This window comes from Crinia signifera, chromosome 19, assembly GCF_055691185.1.
Source record: "Crinia signifera chromosome 19, ASM5569118v1, whole genome shotgun sequence".
Classification (NCBI taxonomy): Eukaryota; Metazoa; Chordata; class Amphibia; order Anura; family Myobatrachidae; genus Crinia; species Crinia signifera.
This window is the reverse complement of record NC_139226.1, coordinates 114,607,734-114,630,490: the sequence shown is the minus strand read 5'-3', so window position 1 is coordinate 114,630,490 and position 22,757 is coordinate 114,607,734. Positions and strand designations below refer to the sequence as shown.

Here is a 22,757-nt window from a genome sequence, read left to right as displayed (position 1 = left end):
TTTACTATGAATTCATCTAGCTGTTGATTACACTGTACATCATCACTATTGATCCGTCTATACCTGATCATTTGGGAGTACGGTAAACTCCTTAACAACTTGCATGGCAGCAGCTTTGAGGCTCCAACATCGTGTTGCGATCTGTCTCTTTGATATAGACACTTGTCACCAGAGTATTGTCATGGCGATTTATGTCCACATCGAGAAAATGTACACTTAGATAATTAATTTCAAAAGTGAATTTCACAGGACTGTCCGTTAGAGTGTAAGTCTCAATAAGATTTTTAAGGACTGCATGATCTCCTTGCCACAGGACAAACAAAAATCGTCTATGTACCGCTTAAGTAAGTATCAGAAAAGAAAACATTGAATTTAACGGAAAACATAAAAATATTTGCATATGATGGAGCAACTGAAGAACCCATCATTCCATTATATAGAATACAAATGTTATGTAAAATGAAATCCATTAACAGAACTATAAAATCAATTTTATTCGGTTCATAATCGCTCTGTGTGACCAAAAAATTCTTAAGGACAGCCAGGACTAACGAGTGTGGAATTACTGTATATAAATTTGTGACATTGATTGTGGCAAGCCAACAATCATCTGTCACCTGCATAAATGGTTGGAGTTGTTCAAGGACAGTTGTAGCTTTTACCTTTTACTATCTTGGTAATAAACGGTTCTGTGTCTTAACCATGTCCAAAAATGACATAGAGATGGCTTATTTAAAGGCTTCTCAATGGCACTGCGTATAGCGCTCCGGTGCATAGTCATGCATTCTTTAAATTTTCGTTCGCTTTTGCCAATGTAAAATAAACTGCACAGACAGATAATTTGATAAATTACAAAAGAAAAATTACAAGTAAAATGGTGTCTAATTTTGAAGCATTTGCCTGTATGTGGATGGGTAAAGGAATAGCCTGTCAATGAAAATTGACAAGTTACACAGGTATAGCAAAAGCAACCTAATCGTTGATTGCCTAACCAAGTAGGGATGGACTTTTCTGGTTTATAGGAGATGTCTGTTTTACTAATTATTTTAAATTACGTCCCCTAGTGGAGCAAGGCATAATATGTTCGGTCCGAAAAAGGAAGCAAATTTTCGCTCTGTAGTATTGGCCAGTTAGCTTTAACAGTAGACATTATGGTATTAGAGGCTACATTGAATTGACTATCCCTGGGTAAAACATTATCAGGGTTTTTGGGGGTTTTCTTGGATGACATGTTCCTTGCATGATGCCAACTCTTTTTTATCATACCCCCTATGGATTAATTTTACTATGAATTCATCTAGCTGTTGATTACACTGTACATCATCACTATTGATCCGTCTATACCTGATCATTTGGGAGTACGGTAAACTCCTTAACAACTTGCATGGCAGCAGCTTTGAGGCTCCAACATCGTGTTGCGATCTGTCTCTTTGATATAGACACTTGTCACCAGAGTATTGTCATGGCGATTTATGTCCACATCGAGAAAATGTACACTTAGATAATTAATTTCAAAAGTGAATTTAACAGGACTGTCCGTTAGATTGTAAGTCTCAATAAGATTTTTAAGGACTGCATGATCTCCTTGCCACAGGACAAACAAAAATCGTCTATGTACCGCTTAAGTAAGTATCAGAAAAGAAAACATTGAATTTAACGGAAAACATAAAAATATTTGCATATGATGGAGCAACTGAAGAACCCATCATTCCATTATATAGAATACAAATGTTATGTAAAATGAAATCCATTAACAGAACTATAAAATCAATTTTATTCGGTTCATAATCGCTCTGTGTGACCAAAAAATTTTTAAGGACAGCCAGCACTAACGAGTGTGGAATTACTGTATATAAATTTGTGACATCGATTGTGGCAAGCCAACAATCATCTGTCACCTGCATAAATGGTTGGAGTTGTTCAAGGACAGTTGTAGCTTCCAATAAGAAGAAAGGTTGTTTCTTTATTATTGGTTGTAATCAATGAAACTTGCTGTCGGTTGAAGTAATGATCCTTGTGCTGAGACAATTGGACGTCCAGGTGGAGAATTTATGCCTTTATGGACATTAGGTAGGGTGTAACAAACCAGAACCTTAGGAGCAGATGGAAGTAGGATATCTTTAATAGAATCTGTGATGATCTGTTGATCGATACCCATTTGCAAGATGTTATTAAGTTGCTTTTTACATACTCATGTTGGGTTACTCATGATTTTTTTGTAAGTTGTCACATCAGACAGGTGAATATATATCATTCTCATTCTGAATGCAGAGCGAGGAGGATACTGCAGAGAGAGCGTCCTGATATTGTTCTTGATAAGAACCTACACAAGACTCTCAACTTAGAAATTTTCATTTAATTGAGGCCCATCAAGAAGGACTTGGTGATATTTATTTTATTTGCATCAGCTGTGATCAGCAGAAACTTCAAATAGGACCAGCCACACAAAGTCCACTCACCCATTGGTTCTTACCCCTGATGAAGTCTTAGAGACGAAACGCGTCGGGTTTCTTCACCAATAAAATAACTATTTACCCAGAGATGGACTGAGCTTATTCATTGGGAACATCCTCAAATACAAGAACACTATTTCAGAAATGTGTATTCTGTTTTGAAATTGTAATGTTTTATTGGATGGTACAGTTTCTATACTAGGTAGCGCACCCCAATCACCCCCCACTTCCCTGATTACTACACCGTTCCTCACTAACAGGAGGAATTTTGGTGGTGCTGCACACACAACCCAGCGCAACTCAGAGTCAAAAACCCTTTCTTCTTGAATATATATCTATATCTGATTCTGCTATTCAGATACACTAGAGAGTACTTCCGGTCATCCAGCATTATCAAACCTTGATGTTGACATCTGCCACTGAGTGGGAGAACTCAGTGTATTTAAGGGTTACACCTTGGGCCAGTTTTAACAAGAGCTCTGTAATCTGGTATAATATACATACCCACAAAAAATTCTTGTACACAATCATTTTGAGACACTACAAGAAGTGCAACTGTATCTGTGTCAATCAAGTCATCGAATGCCCCTGATGAAGTCACGTAGTTGACGAAACGCGTTGGGCCTGCTGTTGTATTAGAATACTATACACTATGTCAATTGTTTTTTCATCCAATGACTATGTATATTGTGTATCTTTTATAAGCCGAGTTGTAGGCTTTTATTAAATATTTTATAAATTGAGGAAAAGTTGTGTACCTTCACCTTTAGCGCACTCTGTTCCTTTTTGTATCTCTATCTGTCTTGGGTCCCGGCTAACAGGGGACTCTCAGAGTTGCTGCTGTTCATCACTAGGGCACGTTTTTTTAGGTATTCTGTGGTTTCTTTATATATATATATATATATACCAGTCCAAATAGTTAAATAAAGAGCAGCAATATCTTCACTCTCGTGAAGTAGAGGGCAGCACACCAGAGGCCAGATACACTAAGCTTCAAAAGTGGTAAAATGGAGAATGAAAAACAACCAACCAATAAGCTCCTGCCTGACATTTTTCAAGCACAGTCTGTGACATGCCAGGTAGGAGCTGATTGGCTGGCTTTTTATCAATCTCCAATTTATCCCTTTTACAGCTTGGGGCATCTAGCCCCAGTTCATCAATAAAAAAACACTTTTATTATTTCCCAAAAACTTAAAAAATTGGCATAAGTCAGCATAAACAATGGTTACATTGCAGTCATTAATTTGGGTATTTGCATATTGATCCTGGAATGTTCATGGATTGCAGTCCATGTGGAAGGGGCTAAGACTTATGCTTATGCAATTTTCAAAAGTTTTGCAAAGTAAAAATGATTTTCATTTAAGGGGCTTTTATAGGCCTTTAACTCCTCCGGTGGTATGGCCGGATATTTCTAGGGCTGAGCTGTGTTGCCGGAGTGGACTCTCCAGAGACATTTCCAGGCATTCCACTGAAGAGGTAGTGTGTGCCAGTGGTGCCTCCAGCAGTGAACCACTGGTGCACAACAACCCCCCCCCCCCATTGCTGATACTCCCACCCTCCCTCCCCCCAGTTGCCAATCCTCTCCATCACAGTTCCTACCTGTCACTGCTTGGGGAGCATTGGGGCTGGTTGGGGAGGATCAGGGCCGTTCGTGTGTTCGGGGGGCCAAGGACAGAACAGACAAATGGCTGAACACCGGAACACCTGAGCATTCCCAAGCAGCCCCCCCCCCCCCAAGTGGACCTGAACTTTTCTTAGTGGCCGCCAACAGACGAAACTTGCAGCAGCAACCCCAGGGGAGCAGGGGCTGCTGTAGAGGGCAGTGGCTGCCCCTTCTGTTGTGAGTTTTTCTGGGGCAGGACAAACCTCTTATGGTAGGTTTGTCCTGCCCAAGAAAAACCACCCACTCAACGGGTTATGGGTCTACTTAAGGGAGTTTGTTGGGTACTTGTTTCCTAGCACGGCGCACGTCGTGGTAGATCGCATACCTTAAGTTAAGGTAACTTAAGGTATGCGATGGACGCGATTTTCTGTCAATTAACTGGCTTTATTGCCGGCACTGAGAAAATCGCGTTGATCCCGTCCATCGCATGCCATTATAATGGCCTGCGATGCGACTGACGCGATCAACGCAATTTTACATAGGGCTCAATGTTAAATTAGCTTTCAATGTTAAAATCGCGTTGATCGCGATCAACGCGATTTTACATAGGGAACAATGGGAAATGGGCCAATGGGCCCAATTTTTGATTGTTTATGCACCGTCATTGGTTTTAATTATGTGAAATGTCCCCCATTGTTAACGCCACCACACTATTGACGCCAACCCGAAGCGTGGCGAGCGCACCGAACCTGCGTGGGGCGGCGGTACGCGTCCTCCGACCTTTTCCTACCCCACTATCCACGTCGGGGTGGAGTTGACTCTATAAAGTGTGGCGAGCGCAGCGAGCCTCCGAACTCGAAGCGTGGCACGCGCAGCGAGCCTCGCGAGGGGCAGCGTATACCTGTGAAGTTATGCGTGTCCGCTTGCCACGCTTCGGGCTCGCTTATAAAGTCAAATCCACACCGACGTGGATAGTGGGGGTATGAAAAGGTCGGAGGATGCGTACCGCCGCCCCTCGATGGCTCGCTGCGCTCGCTACGCTTCGGGTTGGCGTTCATCATGGGGTGGCGTTAACAATCGGGGGCCATTTCACCCATGAGGGGGTGAATGCAATTAAAATTGGGGTTTCGGTGGCTTTTTACATTGGGCCCAATGTACAATTGGGTCTCAGGGACCATTTTACATTGATTCCAATGTAAAAATCGCATCGCATGCGATTCGGTTGCATGCAATGCGATCAACGCAAGTTTTTAGGTCCCGATGCTTGAGATAAAAATCGCTGGCGCCGTGCTAGGAAACAGTACCGTTTGTTGTGTTATATTCAATAAGATAAGGTAGTTTGCAAAGTTTGAAGACCATTGGTTAAAGCATTCGAGAGTTATCTTGGAACATCCATACACACACACACACACGCACACACTCAAACATCGTTCAATTATACTTACTGTATGTAGATTCCGAAATACGGAATAATCCATTATCTAAAATGCTTCTGTTCCTGAGCATTTTGGATAAGGAATACTCAACCTGTATAAGAACAACAGCAAAATCAATGATGAAGTATATGATTTAGTTTAAAATAAAACACAAATGGTGCACTTGTTTTGGAAGAAATATCACTTTATTTAGCTACAAAGCGTCATGGCTACACCTTATGCTTCCGTTCTACAATATGGACCTTTGTGAAAGTACCAAAACGTATACAGTATACATTCCTGAAGGTGTATGCAAGTCTTTATGCTGGAAGCTATACGAATTAATTGTTTTATACATCAACGGGTGTATTTTCATGTTCATTTTTTTAATGAATAGATAAGAATTTGAAACTTTTTAAAATATTTTTTTTATTGGTGCATGTCCACAAAATAAACATTACATCAATATGTGTTTAAAAAAAAAAAAATACAGATGGCCAACACCAATACAGCGCCAAAATAACAAAGGCAACACAGCAGTACTGTACATGCACTGTAATAAGTACAGAATGTATAGGTGAGTTACAAAATTAGACCACCAGATACGAAAGCAATGATTAATTGTGTACAGTGCGACTGCGGCTCCTGGGCTGCAAATCGCACCACAGGTGGGACCTGGCCAGCACATATGACCATACACGCAAACATATATGCAACATATCTACTGCCTGTGGGTCCCCAGGCATAGCTTTCAGATCCAGTATCCTTTTAAGCCCGCCCCCAGAAACGTAGCCAATGGGAGACTGGGAGTAGGCTTAACAGAAGATTGATACATAATGCCGGGGAATGCCCAGCGTTATATGGACATCCCCATGAAAATGCTGGGCGTTCTCCTGGGAATGCAGGGGGGTCACATGACACCAGTGCCCGCCTCATATTCCGCAACCAGCGACGGAAATGAAGATCAGTCTAGACTGACTTTTATTCCCAAATGGGAGAGAAATAATTTGACGGTCAGTGACCATTGAATGATTTCTTTCCCCTTCGACCACATGTTCAAGTACACATCCCCTCGCATGCGAGTGAGGGGAATTTGGTGGCGGGGGGAGGGCCAGCGGCTTACCTGTTCGCTAGGCTGCGAGTAAACACAGTCTAGCGAACGGGTCTTAATCGGGCCCCATGTATCTAATATAGCGATAAGGGTACTATAATGCAACAGTCTAAAGGAGATGAAGAAGGGGGAGGACCATGTCCAAGGGGAGAGTAGAGCATTGGGTCAACCACTATTAGGTTGATAGGGGCAGATTTATTAAGCTTGGAGAAGAGATAAAGCGGAGAAAAGGTAAAAGGAGATAAAGCACCAGCCAATCAGCTCCCAACTGTCTTTTTCAAACACAGCTGATTGGCTGGTGCTTTATCTCCTTTTACCTTTTCTCCGCTTTATCTCCAGTTTATCTCTTCTCCAAGCTTAATAAATCTGCCCCATATGTCACTATTTCAACCCCACATGATGAACAGGGTCAAAAGGTCAAAAGGGACAATTTTTCAACTTGTAAAAGAAAGACACCTTAAAAGTTGACAGATACAAAATGTCAACACATTGAAAATGGAAATAGTCGACAAAGGCTTTTTTTTGTGATGTCAATTTCTCGGTTACCCCATGTACATGCAAATTATTGGTAACATGTACCCTTGCTGGCTCGCTTTGCTCACAACACTTCAGACAAGGTGACTCCACCACTGCTGCACTCAGTACAGGTTACTAGTTACAAAAAAATATCCCGGTGCCAACCATGGGTGTGCTGACCCTTGTCATAGTGAACATTTGAACCAGTTCACCTTTTAAACCTGTTGACATTAAACACTGTTGATCTTTTACATGTTGACCTATTGACCATGTTGACCTTTTGTATCCAATACATGTAAATCAATTGACTGTTGATATATCTGAGTGGGTTAGACCAATCCAAATGACTAAAAGCTTGATGAACCATGTAGGTTTAGTGCATAGTTTAGTTTAAGGATTGTCATGATTCTTGGATAGACAGATAAATAGATGGACTTTGCCCATAATAAGAGGTAACTAACCTACAGCAGAGACATGAAGTCTAGGTTACTTGTGGTGTTTGCCAAGGACCACCACAAGGAGGCTTGGGTTCCACTGTGCCCAACATGCATATTACAGCCCTTTGCCTGGGTTCTTAATACAGATGCTGGTGTATACAGGAGACTGGACTGAAGCTAGATGTTGGACTGGCTGTAAGCTGGGACCAAACAATCTAGATGCCGGACTGGGCTGGCTACACAGGATATTGGACTGAAACCAGCTACACAGGATTCCCATCACATCCGATCGTATCTTATGGTGCAAAAAGTGCCCACCTCGAGCATCAATGTTGCATACCATCTGCGATGGCACATCGGGTGCTTGAAGAGGTCGGGGGCAGGTGGCAGAGTAGCGTAGCATTGTGAAATAGTGGTGGTGAGGGTCAGTTAGGTGGCTGAATTTGATTTTTTTTTTAAACACTGGACGGCCCTCTGATTTTTCCAAATTCTGCAGCCACCACTGACCCCCGACGCCCGCTAGCGCTCATTCACAGAGCTATGCTACTCCGATGGACACCAACAGCGCTTCCTCCGGCCTCCTCTCCCTGAAACGCAGCCACCGAATGCCCTCCTTCTGCCCAAGCCTACCAATTGCATTCGAGCGATCGCATGTGGTTCGGTAACTATTGTGTACAGCACATACTGTAATATCTATCGACGCAATATGCAACCGACATCAGGGGACCCATTCGATTTGCAAACAATCATTTGTTTTATCGCACACATCTAGTATCGCCCTAGTGTATGGACAGCATAAGACGCAGACTTATAAATAAAGCAGTAGCTTTCTGGAGCAGATTCCAACAGGCTGATAACTTGAGAACACTGGTGAGACTTTAATTAGTGAATTGCAGCTTGGTGTAATACTGAACTGAGAGACAGAAGTAGCAGGTAATGACTGTAAATATGAATACTTAGGCTGAGCTGAATAAACACACTGGAGACACAAAATAGCTGCAGCTTTGAGAGTACAGTAAGTAGTACTTGCAGGAGGTGAAACAATACAGAGACACAGCAATACAGCAATACAGAAATACAGCAATACAGAGACACAGGAATACCACTAGGAATTTCAGTTGTTAGTTTTACCCCATTTACACCCCCGCAAAATCCAGTTTTTTTACTTGTGGGGCCCGGGTCAGCGGCGGTGTACAAGGGGCTAAATCATGCCCCTTTACACAGGACATCTACCCAGGTCCTGACCAAGGTAGAATATGGGCAGGACCTGGGTAGTTGGCAGTGTAAACGGGTATGTCCGGTCATCCAACACGGCTCACGTTTACAGCAATAGGGGAAGTCCAATCTCCGGACCATAGCATCCTGCGGTCAACATCGAGGTTGGGCTGGGGGCGCACACAGCCTCCACTGCTGTACTGTGCAGACAGCAGCGGAGGCAGGAAGTTGGTGAATGGATGCCTGTGTACTGCATCCATCCACCTCACTGATGGGGCTGGGTGGTGCACGTGGGCTGGGGGCAACCCAGCTAGTGCTGGGCTGGCTCCCAGTGCATCGGACCAGGGCCTTATGCGGCGATCAGCGGTCCCGGGGCTTGGAGATTATGTCCTCTCTCAGAGCCGCCCCCGTTTACACTGTGCGTCGGCACCCTAATGTAAACGGACCAAATATCCCAGATCAGACCTGGCTAGAAACAGTGTTCCAAATACTGGGTCAGATCTGGGATTTTAGTGTAACAGGGGTATAAGTTACTGCTAACAGGAGCCAGGATTTCAGCAGTTTGACCTATTGTTCTGCAGTCAACTAGTCAACATAGAAGATTTACATAGGAGACTGGTCACAGATTGCCTGCCAGGGTCAGCTGACAAAAATCTAACATGGTGATGTCCATGCATAAACTAACATGGTGATGTCCATGCATAAGCTAACATGGTGATGTCCATGCATAAGCTAACATGGTGATGTCCATGCATAAGCTAACATGGGGATGTCCATGCATAAGCTAACATGGTCCATGCATAAGCTCCACAACACAAATGCAACTGGAAAACCTCAGCAAAGTCACACAAAGTTCTAGAGGGTGATCATGCTGAATTCAAAAAGGTTAACCCACATACTCTTTATAAGCTTGGACATAGGACTATAGGAAATGGTTGCTGATTACATTTGACCTTTTTGAAGGGATTCTTTTTTTAGACATCTCGCACCTTACGTGCAAGCACAAACAAGCTTGAGTCATGGTTGCAAAGCTCAAACTGGTCTTTGTCGTACGTTCTGGGAATGACCTCCAGATCCAGGATGTCAAAACCTGTCTCTGTAATAGCATTTCTCATAAACTTCTCAGTTAGCACCAGACAGGAGAACCTCTCACCCCCTGATAAGTAAGAGCTACAGTTAAGGACCTCAGTTAGTATTAGGTGTCCTCCTATTTTTAGCAGCGAAGAAACATTTTTAAGGACATTGCGATAGGTTTCCAGATCACTACAAGCACATTCCAGACACCCAAGAGACATGACACAATCAACTTTGGGCAGAACCAATGGTTCCATTGGATTGCTTTTAAGAACATCACATTTAATGGTTTTCTTCACTGTATCTTTCAGCTTCTTCTTCTTTTCTTTTATGGATGTTCTGAAGAAAAAAAAAATATAAAAATATACTTAATAAAAAAATATTGTGAATCTGAAAAATACTAGAAAAAATGACAAAGAATTACTGAAATGAAGGCCCGATTCGGAGTTTTATGTGAAGGGTCGGATTCAGAGTTGGTCGTAGACAGACAGAAATATATCTGCGTCTTTTGATAGATGCTAGTTTGCGACTTTAGGCAAGAGCTGCTACAACCCCCTTCGCTGATGCCTCTGTGTATATGAATGTGCAAGGATTGAGATGTCTATTGTCAGTATATGTAGTTCTAATACTGTTTAATGTGGCTTTAACCATCAGTTGGACCACCGAGACTTGCACAACCCTATGAAAGGATATGTTCTCTACGATTGACTTCCAAAGTTATCAAATCAGCCCTGGTGTATTAAATAACTTCATTGACACGTCTGCAACACTCCAATTACACGCCCATAGATGGCCCATCTCCGTGCATCTGCTTAGCCATCTCCCAGTCACTGATACTTCCTGATACTAGGCACCTAAAATCCAACAGCGCAGGGGCTGCTATGGTTGCGATCAGCACCGGTGGTGTCACTATCTAAGTGGATAACACCCAAATTGCTTGCTCCACTTCAGTGACCAGGAGCTGAGTGCTACATTGTGATGTTATTATGCAGGACCCTGGAGTATGGGAAGAATCTCTGGGGGGCCAGTTGCAGCTATCTCCAAGAGTGTAAACCATTGTGGTTTTCAGTGCTCAAATATAAATGTTGAGCTTTACCGCTTTACAGACTTGACCACATCTACAGTATTTGACTGTACGACAGGGCCATCTTAGCATATGAGCCCTGGGCCCCATGATTCTGCAGGGCCTTCAAGCAATTGGTGTGCTAGGCCGGGGGACACCTGTCAGACAGTGAATCAGCATACTGATTGGTGAATGGCTTCAGCAATACGTCAGTGAAAGTACTAACAGTCATTCACTGTATAGAAAGGAAGCATCTGGAGAACTGGTACTAGACCACTGGAGGGGTAAGATATGATATTAAGAAAATGTTATTCCTCTGAATGGGTGGGTAATGTTGTTAAGATTACCCTGCTCCTCCCCATGCCACTTTGGAAAGTCAATACAGGGTGCTTTAAGAGAGAAGGTCCATGTGCATCCTCCTACGGCTGCGGTGTCCATTTTTCCAAGGTTTCCATTGAGGGACTTCAGAAGGTAAGTATTAATGTGTGCAGTGTGGGCCCCCTGGGACATTGGCACATTGCACCCATTATAAATATGCCACTCAGTCAATATTAGCATGCATTTGCAGCAGCCTACCTTAGTTGCAGCCTAGTTACACCCACTCAGCCACAAGTGGAGATCCGTCAGATCCATATGGCTATTGGCATGTCTGGATTTATCAGGGTATGCTGTGCATGTGGGCCCCTGAGTCCTGGGGGATGTACACCACATACCATGCTCCAAGATAATTATAGTTACCCCTCCATAGTCCCATGGTGGCCGGTGCTATAGGCTTATTTCACCAGGAAATTGAAGTGGCAGGCATTATCCTGATGATTTACACATGCCCAGTAGATATGTCCCTAAGAATGAAGCATACAGTAAGTGCCATTTTTCTGGAGACCTGCAAGCGAAAAGTCTCTCAAAGTCATGTTCTACAACACTGTGCCCAGTAGAGAGGAGGGTGCCCACATGACAGTGTTGTAGAACAGCCTTGGTAGTTCACCGTGCCTGCTCGCACCCTGCATCTGCACATGCCCAGAAATGCTCCTGCGCAGATGCAAAACATGCTTTAAGTTATGAATGCATGCTCTAATCCAGTGGTTCTCAAACTGTGGGTTCCGACCTTCTCATCATAGATCTCGACTCCATGTTGCTGACCATCAGGCTGATGAGTTTTCTAATCTCAGTCAATGATTCAAAGAGTCTAAAATATCTGTTGAGTTGTCTGTTATTTTAGACTCCTCCCATCATTTTGTGCCTCCACAATGCTGCCATGTATGTGCTGTCTGCTGACTACACATGTGATGTGATGGGTTATGGTATATTAGACTCCTCCCATCACTCTGTGCCTCCACAGTGCTGCCATGTATGTGCTGTCTGCTGACTACACATGTGATGTGATGGGTTATGGTATATTAGATTCCTCCCATCACTTTGTGCGTCCACAATGCTGCCATGTATGTGCTGTCTGCTGACTACACATGTCATGTGATAACATACCTCCCAACTTTGGCACTTTAGCAGGCGGGACGCTGCTGCTGTGGCCTATACTCGCGGCTCTTGTGCGAGGCCACGCCCCCATTTTGCCGCTATGGGGGCATGACCCAGAGGCTCTGTGAGCCTCTAGCCATGCTCCCAGCCCCCTGGCTGCGGGAATAGACGCTGTGCGCATGCGCACAGCGTTTATTCCCCGCTGCTTAGCAGCTGACAGGGGGGACTCCCAACAGCCCCCCCACACCGCGGGACACTGCCGCCCGCGGGTGGGACAGCGGGACAGGCCCTGACAATCGGGACTGTCCCGATAAAATCGGGACTGTTGGGAGGTATGTGATAACCTTCTGCCGTCACTTGCTGGGGTCCTGTACTTATTTTATTGTCTGATGAGGTCCCAGAGTTATACAGAGTTTGCCAGAAATCATGCAACTCTGAATTAAACATGTAACAATGTTTTAGAGTAACTTCGTAAATTGTCCATTTTTTTTTTTGTGACATTATTATCAGTCGGGGAATAATAATCTGACATCTTGCCTAACATTACAAACATATACGGTCCTTTATGTGCATATGCACATGGGTGTGGTGATAGCAGGGGCTTGTTCAGTGTCCTGTAAGAACATTGACACACCTATCATTTAAAGCTTAAATACAGTGCTGATTACATAGCTTGTACCTGCAGGAATACACATTTTACAACCTAAACCATATGCAAGGGCTCCATCAGAGGATTATAGGGAGTAGGATTATTACTGGGTCTGGACCAGTGGCGGTTTTTACCTATGGGCTGCAGGGCTGCAGCCCCCCCCCCCCCCCCCAATTAAAATCCGCCACTGTAGTGAAGCCAGATGTCTGTGAGACTGCACCGGCTTCACTGTGACTGGCAGTGACTTCCTATTGGAAGTCTGATCTGCCAGTCACCAAGGCAGTCCCATTTGGGAAGTGTTCCCTCTCTCCGGGACGCCTTTGTGCAGGCTACCGTGCCAAAACGGCAGATGTGCATGCGCAGTACCTATATAGGTACTGCACACGCGCTGCTCCCGGTGCCTGTAACTTACATTGTACAGGCGCCAGGACCAAGATTACTTCTATGGGCTATTGCCCAAGCAGCCCATAGAAGTTGGCTGCATGCGCGGTAGACGTGTGTACTGCGCATGTGCCAGTCCCGGTGCCTGTCAATCATCACACAGCACAGGCGCCGGGACGGGAGAGGAGGCAGCAGCAGCGGCGGCGACCGGGGGGGAGGGGGTGCCTGAATCGCGGCACCCCCGCTGCTGCCAGAGGCAGACCCCTCCCCCAATAAGGTACGAGCCGCCGCTGGTCTGGACTGACATGGGGGCCCACCAGAACTATTAAGCAGCCAGCTGTGAATTAAAGGGGTTTGAGACCAAAACCACCATTTCAGGCAAAAACAGATTAAAGAAGGGTGCAGGGATAGTCCTCTATTTATCTCCAAGGTTCCCTTTATGGGTATATGATAATTAGGTCGACCCATATTAGGTCGACATGCATTGGGTCATGGCTAGGGTGGCCATCCCTGGATCGGCGGGATCCCAGGATTTGGCTCCCAAAACACCTGGATTTCATTCCCGGGATTAGAGTTTCCAATCCCGGGATTTCGGGATTAGACTGCGCATGCACAGACTAATGCCAGGCAGTGTCTGAGCACTCACTTAGATGCTGCCTGGCTGGTCGCGACCCCTCAGCTCAGCGAAGCATCCCACCCACCCACCAACCAGCCCAGGCTCCACCATCCCGGAATGCCCACCCTCTCTGGCTCCATCAGTCCAGCTCGCGAACTCACCTGGCTACACCTCCCGGACACACCATGCATGTAAGTAAATATGCGGGGCGGCCGAGGTGTTTTTTCTTTATTAGGGAAGCCAATCCCGGGATCCCTGGAATCCCGAGATTGGACATTTTTCAATCCTGAAAACCGGGATTGAAAAAATGCCCCGAATTTGCCATCCCTAGTCATGGCTTGGGTTGACACATGGCAAAGTTCGACAAGGTTGGAAGGTCGATGCAAGCATTAGGTCGACTATGGCTAAGGCGACAGTCAAAAGGTCCACATGAGTTTTCTCGTTTTTTTCCCAAAAAAACTTTGACGAAAGTAGACATAGACACCGTGCCATTGTCCCGTGTCCCCTCGCGTGGCGCGCCGCGCTCGCCATGCCCTACCATCCAGTAGGGTGTGGAGGGTGTTTAGAATAGTGTGCCCGAAGCATGGCGAGCGCAGCGGATCATGCGAGGGGACGCAGTAATCTTTGATGGTGTCCATGTTGATTATGTCAACATTTGTGACAAGTAACATGAAAAACTTGTTTTGATTGTTGACCTAGCCATTGTCAACCAAATGCTTGTGTTGATCTTCCAACCCTGTCGATATTAGCCATGTTGATCTATTTCAAGTGTCCATCTAATCCATGTCCACCTTCTGTGGTTGACCCAAAGCAGATGTAGAGTTGGCAAGGCACCACTGGCACACACCTAGTGACAGCCCTGAATGAGACGGACATGACAATTTAGATCTTTGACGTTAGCAAAATATTTCCATAACTGGGCAGCATTCAGTTGTGGCCCCTGCTTGATATATTTGGAGGAATAACATATACAGTATGTATATTGTAGGCTCATATATATGTTTGCTACTACTTTGCACTGTAGAATATCTTAATTTACCCTTTTCCCTCCATGTCGCAGACTTTGTGTATTGCATCTGTCCAATCAAATGTTCCTGGCTCATCTTTTAAGCTTCTTTCATAGTATTCTCGATTGCGATCAGTGTAGTCAGCACCAATGATCTCCTCAAAGGATTCACAAGCTGAGAGGTCCTGATATATTGTGGGTCCATGGCCAATGTCAATCAAAGTCTTTCCCTTCACACCTCCTGTGATAGAAAAAAAAGAAGGCATGTATATTATTCCATGTAGTGTAAATATGTCAGTACAACACAACAAACCAGAAGGCTTTGTAGCTGCTATGTCAGAATGTCTAGTGATGTTGTAATCTGCACAAAACCTTGGGACCATGTTTATTCCAGGAAGATATTTATGGTTCTTATTGTAGGCTCTGCTAAAAATACAACATGGCAAATACAGGATTGTTCTGGGGTCAGGGGTTTCCCCTCAAAAGTATTTATGATATAACTAAACTCTGCCCCCTTGTGGCAAAATGAAATGGTTCAGGGGTTTATCAGAAAGGGGTGATACTATAATAAAAAGATTCTAAGGGAATCTGATTATATTGGCTAAGCCCCCGCCCCACTGACCCGTTAATTGTGTCAAACAAGTGCAAGGGGTGGAGCTTGATTTCTCTACTCTTTTAGGGGTTGGGATTTTCTGGGTACTCAGAAACCCCCCATGTGTGTACTACTGCCCATATTAATACATCCCAGTCTAATGATATGGAACCTCATATTCATTTCATACATTTTTTCCTTGATCATCTGTTTGTGTATATTGTATGTCTACTTGCACTCTTAACAAATGGGATATGGTTGCTGGTGTATCCTCAAATTATGCCTACTTCCCAAAGCCTGATCAACAGATATCTAACGCTTGTCTAGTCCTAGTGACTCACTGCAAACTCAGTACCATCCTTGCTTGCAAGTGACTTTGACTTATATAGTGACTACAATACTGTGTACTAACCCCCATCTGATTTGCTCTTCATTTCTTGTGTTTTACCCCATTCATCCCATTTCTATGGTATCCTTTCCATCGCAGACCAATGCCACTACACCCTTCCCATGCCAGCCCATTGCTACCATATACTTCACTTGAGAACTCCATGTCACAGTGACCTTTCCATACCATCCCAATTTTGGCATGCCCTTTTCCTATTCAGCCCAAAGCTACTGTGTCCTATTCTTGTAAGCCAACTGCTACCATACTTATACTTTGTCAGTCCATTGCTACTGTGTCTTTTCTCAGTTGTCCAAAGAAGCAAACCTGATGGCTGTGACTGTATTTTATAACAAACCCTTAATGCGCTGAAGCCGGCCTAATGCCCTTTAGAATCAATGTCCCAGGTTTGCCAATGCTAACTACTAGCAAAAATGTGACCACTACAAGTGCCCACTACAACATGATTAAAGTGTATCCAGTAATTACAACTTTTGCAGGATTAATCAATATTCATGACAATGCAGGATGCATAGAATCAACGGTACTTGTGTACTAGCACGGCGCCCACGATAATTAGTCGCCCGATTTTTGATCGCATCGCATGCCATACACCCGATGACATGCGATGCGATTTTGCCCCATATACGATGTCAAATTGTATAAGCACCCTAAAGGGTGCTTACAATGTTAAATGCACCCCCACGCCACCCCCCACTATAAACGTGAACCCGAAGCGTGGCGAGCGAAGCGAACCCCCAAGGGGCGGCGGTACGCGTCCTATGACCTTTTCATACCCCCACTATCCACGTCGGCGTGGAGTTGATTTTATATAGTGTGGCGAGCGCAGCGAGCCACCGTGCCCGAAGCGTGGCGAGGGGAAGCGTATACCTGTGAAGTTATGCGCGTCCCCTCGCGGGGCACGCTGCGCTCCCCACGCTTCGGGCTCGGTGGCTCGCTGCGCTCGCCACACTTTCTAAAATCAATTCCACGCCGACGTGGATAGTGGGGGTATGAAAAGGTCGTAGGACGCGTACCGCCGCCCCACGCGGGCTCGCTGCGCTCGCCACGCTTCGGGTTCACGTTTATAGTGGGGGGTGGCGTGGGGGTGCATTTAACATTGTAAGCACCCATTAGGGTGCTTATACTATTTTTAATCGCATCGCATCGCATCGCATTGTATGGCATTGTATGCCATATACAATGTCATACAATTTTAAAATTGTATGACATTGTACAACATCGCGCGATATCGCATCGCATCCCATCCCATCGTATTCCTTATGGTATGCGATGGGCGCCGTGATAATACACAAGTACCGAATCAACTTACTATGACATAGTGACATCAATGAAGCATAGACTCATAGAAACATCATAGAAATACATGATATATCTTGATATAGTGCATAAAAGATTGTATCCATATTAATCAGTACTACCCCTTTCACATCCCGAATGGCGGATCGTACCTGGGATTTGGACATGGGTCTGTCCAGAGAGCAACCCGTCATTTGCGATATTTAGAAGCCCACAGTGACCCAACAATAAGCCATGTCGCTGATGTCATACAGGAGTGGGGCGGAGCGGCAGTGCCTCATTGGGGGGTGGGGGAGGAGGCAGCACTTGGAGCTGACGGTGTCTCCAAATGCTGCCTCCTATAGTGCTAACAGGAACCCAGTTGCTCAACCTGGGTTACCCATTCACACTGCACAGCAACCTAGGTCCTACCTGGGATGAACCCTTCTTTTAACCTGGGGCGGATTGCCAAGTCGCAGGAGCCGGAAAATTGCAAAAGGCCCTTTCACATCACACAAAGACCACTGTCGACCCACAACAACCCGGGATGGGCCCGGGTTACTTTTGCGATGTGAAAGGGATTTTCGAAAAATATATAATTATAAATGGTAATGAGTGGAAACGATGGGTTAATATATACACTTACCATTTACTTTAAATCGGGACACAATATTTTAAAGGTTTTGAGCCTAAAACCTGTATTGATCTCTTCATTGGTGTCCCCTTCCAACAAAGCTCCCCACTGTTCCTCACCGCCGTTCCCCGCCGAGCGCCCCCCACCTCCCCACAACCCTCCCTAACCCGCAACTTCCCTGCAAACCCCCCCCCCCAATGGAGACTGGGAGGCACGTGCATGTGGGGCACTCGCGCATCCCAGTCAGATAGAGCGCCATCTCGCCAGTGGGGGCATTCTGTGGGGGACAGTATACAAAAAAGAAGAAAGGGATGACTCAGCAAATTATCAACCTGTGAGCTTAAGTTCAATTGTGGGTAAATTAATTTAGGAACTTTTAAGCGACGGTATCCAAAAACATTTAGAGCTGCACAGTATAATTATTATTAACCCCATGAGTTTGTAAACAATCGCTCGTATCATACAAATTTAATAATACGCTTTATGAGGAAGGTAGCAACAGTCTAGACAATGGAAATGCCGTAGAGGTGGTCTTCCTGGATTTTGCTAAGGCTTTTGATTCTGTGCCACATACAGTAAGAGGTTGATAAAAAAAATGGAGGATTTGGGACTAGGGATAAAAATTAAAGATGGATAGGAAACTTGTTGATAAATAGAGAACAAAGAGGGTGTATAAACGAGCAGTATTGAGTATGATACCAGTACTAAGGTTTCATGCTAGGGCCATTTTATTTAACATATTCATTAGCGATATTGGGTGGGTATACTCAGCAACATCTCAATCTTTGCTGATGATACAAAACTGTGCAGGGTAATTATAACATTTAAGGATGTCTCCACACAGAGTGATCTAAAACTACAGACGGAGCCGCTCTCGTTAGAGCTCCTGACAATGTGATCACCAGCCGCTTGCGCCACCTCCACCCCATCAGCCAGAATGGGGCACGCGTGCACGAGACACTCACACGCCCCATTCTCAGCAATGGGACATGTGAGCACGTGAGATGCTTCCTAACAAACACTGATCTAATCTTGTGTGGTCTGTGTTACCCGGAGATATGCCAAGCTTGCTGTTGCTCTGCAAGAACCTGTTTGTGTATTTTTCTCCTGCATATTCCAGCCTTTACCTGTTCTAATAGAGCTTCTGCCATAGTCCTGTGTAATATACCACCATAGTCCATTTGTCTGCCTGTAACTGGTATTGCTTCCCATTCAGGTTCTGTCTGTTTGTATGCTCATATTGCACGCAGGCACTACAATGACTGCATAGTTAAACACCTTGCCATTGGGGTTCACTACTCTGCACTTATAACAACTATTGTACGGTGACTCTAGTGTGCACCATCTGCCGCACTAGTCTGTTGCCAGTCTCAGAGTAGTGTGCTAAGGGTCTATTGTTTGCCTTGTGTGTCTGGTCCTTCCTTTTGTGTCCCAGTCTGACTCCAGTCCTGTATTTGCCTTGTCCCTCTGTAAGACCTGGCAGCACCGGAGTGGGGGTGGACCTAATTCGACCTCACAAACGTGGCTATTATAGGTGAAGCTTTAGCCTTCAGGAGGCTTTAAGGACTTCTGGGTAAGTGCAACAGCGCAACCTTTACCAACCTGGTGGCATCCGTAACATTTAGAAGGAAAAACTTTTTTATGGTCAGGGCAGTTAAATGATGGAACTCTCTTCCTGGAGAGGTGATGTTGGCAGACACAATAAATACATTCAAAATAAGGTTGGACAAACATCTATTGGGTAAAAACACATGGGTACAAATATCAATCCTAATCATCACAGGTTTTATATAAGGGGATGTAGAAAATAGATCATACACTCTAATCCAAGATTGAACTTGATGGACACTTTTCAGCCTTAACTACTATGTAACTATGTAATAGATGGTGGCAGAATGAGTGCTATCATAGAAGTGCAAGAGAAGTAAGTATATCCCAGGAAAAATCGTTCACCCTGCCATGCCAAAAAATACCCCCCCCAGGGGCGAATTTAGGGGTCAGGCCGCCCCTAGGCACAACATTTTTGTATCCCCCCCCCTATTTTAAATGTAACTGTAGCCCACCTTAATATTTTTTTAAGCACTCTGGACTGCGGAGGACCCGGAGGGAGGGAGGCACTTATTAGTACAGTGATTAGGCACAGTGTCTCCCCAAGTCTCTCTCCGGCTCACACACTGTGACTGACTGAGTGCAGGGAGGATCTGCGCGCCGCTCAGCTCAGCTGCTGGACACACAGCAGCCAATAGACTGTGTGTGTGTGTGTGTAGAGTAGCCAATGGGCGGGATCCGGCAGCAGTGAGCCTGAGCCATTTCTGGACACGCAGGGGGACCATCGGACCCAGCCACTAAGCGGTGATGTAATGTGCATGGCAGAGTGGGTGGGCAGTTGCAGGTGACGAGCGGCGCTGCCGACATATGATTATTCATGTCTGCGGCGCACATCACTCGCCGCTGCCCACCCGCTGTGCCATGCTGCTATTTAACAGAATGTCAGCCTGTCTGACGCCCTTAATTGGTGCCGCCCTGAGGCCGGTGCCTCACGGGCCTAGGCACAAATCCAGCCCTGCCCCCCCCCCCCCCACACACACACACACTGCCCCCTTTAAAATATGGAAGTCATAGGGGTTTATTTAATAAGATTGGAGTTCTGAATGTTTCTATGAACAGCCACTGTGATTATATCTATTAACTTCTACAAGGTGTCAAATAAATTAGTAGTTTCTGAATGGTTTCCCATAGCAACGTCACATTTGAAATAGAACTCCCATTTTAGTAAATAAAACCCAATAATCTGCAACATTTAAGGATTTTGAAATCCCACTGCTTAGTAAGTATACCTTTATGACAGTAAGAGATGATAACATAAACTACTTACTCAATACAAAAGCCTCATGAAGCTTCTTTAATGCAAAATCGAGAAACCCATCAACCACCAAAATTCCTGATTTTGGATTATAATAGGTATGTAAATATCCTTCTGGATCGAATATATCTTGATAGATATCTTTGTCTGTGAAATCTGTCTCCATTTTCTGTAGGGTTCACAGTATAGAACAAATAAAAATACTTGTGTATGTCAGCCTGTGAATGTTCCTAATAAAACTTTTCGTATATAGCTAGCAAGCTATGAGTTTCATATCAGTTACATTTTGGCTGCTGTCCACATTCCTGAGAACAAGCTATGCCGAAATCACAGAGCAATTTGTTATGTAAAAAGTAATCTGCCCTGGATGGGGGCCACTGTTTGTTAACCATTTATTAGTAGAAAATGATAACTTTACTATAAAGCTGTGATAGCTATGAAGAGTTCTGGAAAGGGTAAGAAAGTGCAGAGTGATGAGTGTGTGTTGCGGGCGTGTGTGGCCAGACCGCGAATGTGTGCAGCCGGACCACGAGTGTGTGCAGCGGACTGCCGGGACTGAGTGGGCGGATGGACCGAGACTGAGCGGGCGGACGGACCAGACGTTGAGAGGGCAGATGGCCTGGACGTTGAGCGGACAGATTGTCCAGGCGCTTGAGAGCAGAGTGAGTTGGGGGTGAGCAAATATATGCACGGAGAGAGGTACCAGAGCTGCACGGCAAGGGGTCGAGCGCAGGGCCGTCTATTTGTATGGGCTTAATGGGCACTTGCCCAGGGGCCCCAGGTGTATAAGTGCTGATAGCCGAGGATCCCCTTTTTCCAGGGATACCAGAATTTTGAAAATCGACCCTCGGGAACTGGAGATATCCAACTTCAAAGCAGCAGTCCACATCCGACCTGTTAATTGCAATTCCCAGTCATATTTCCCAGGTTCTCTCTGACTTAGAGTATATTCCAACAGATGGGACTCTCCCCTTTCTGTTGACACTAGTGGCTTGTCTCTATCTTTCCCAGAACCAGTGGTATCAGCCTTCCAGCAGCCGGTCCCTGCTCCAGCTACAAACGTCTGGTGTACAGTTTTATATTTTTGTCAATGGATTGCTCTGGCTCCTGATCTCTGTTCCCCAAGTTCCCAGCACCTCCTGAAAGTTGGGACTGGGTTTTTATACTATTGAAGGCTAAGAAATCTATTTCCAGAAATCTGCAGTCAAACAAGCTGCCCTTCCACTCCATTATCCAACCCTCCCCTGTGTATAAAACTCCCCCTACCTCCCTGGAAGTCATTTATGCCCCTTTCTCACTGCAGGTCTAAAACGGTAAATTGCCGTTTTTTCAGCGCAATTTACCGTTTAAGGCTGCAGTGGGAAAGTGCCAGAGTTGAAATACCGGTTAAAGATAACCGGTATTTCAACCCGTTTTAAAAGCAGAGTCCTACACGGTTAAATACCGTTTTTGAGGCAGTAGGAATGCCTCTGAAACGGTATTTAGTTTAAAAAAAAATTGGCGTGGGGTCCCCCCCACTGCCGTAACCAGCACCAGGCTGAAAGAGCCGGGGCTGGCATTAAAAAAATCAGGAAACCCGACAAATAGGGCTTCGCTGATTTTTTAAAACCAGCCCCAGGCTCAAGGGCCGGGGCTGGTTCTCAAAATACGGGGGACAAAATGAGTAGGGGTCCCCCGTATTTTAAGAACCAGCCCCAGGCACAACCAGCCATCAGGGTAATGCCACAGCCGGGGGGAGACTTTTTATACAAGTCCCCCCGGCCAAAGCATTCATCCCTACCGACCAGTCAGCCTGGCCAGGGGCCCTGGGGGAGTGGGGACCCCCCCCAATAAAGGGGTCCCCCCCCCTCCAGGACTTACCTGACCAGGCTGAAGCCTGGTGCTGTCCCCGGTGGCCCTGTGCGGTGGCCACCGGGCTGATCATTGTGTAAAAAAATAGATGAAAAACCTATTGTTTTAAACTGTGGAACTA

General features: G+C 45.2%; 1 protein-coding gene across 1 annotated transcript; it reads right to left on the bottom strand.

Annotated features, from left to right (window-relative positions):
• Positions 1 to 5,661: 5,661 nt before the first annotated feature.
• LOC146042911 (indolethylamine N-methyltransferase-like) lies at positions 5,662 to 22,028 on the bottom strand. Its single transcript, XM_083163193.1, has 3 exons — positions 20,798 to 22,028; positions 15,046 to 15,253; positions 5,662 to 10,163 (listed from the first exon to the last, which is right to left on the bottom strand). Exons 1-3 carry the CDS (start codon positions 20,949 to 20,951, stop codon positions 9,725 to 9,727), a joined length of 801 nt encoding a protein of 266 aa, XP_083019319.1. The 5' UTR covers positions 20,952 to 22,028; the 3' UTR covers positions 5,662 to 9,724.
• Between the last annotated feature and the right edge of the window lie 729 nt (positions 22,029 to 22,757).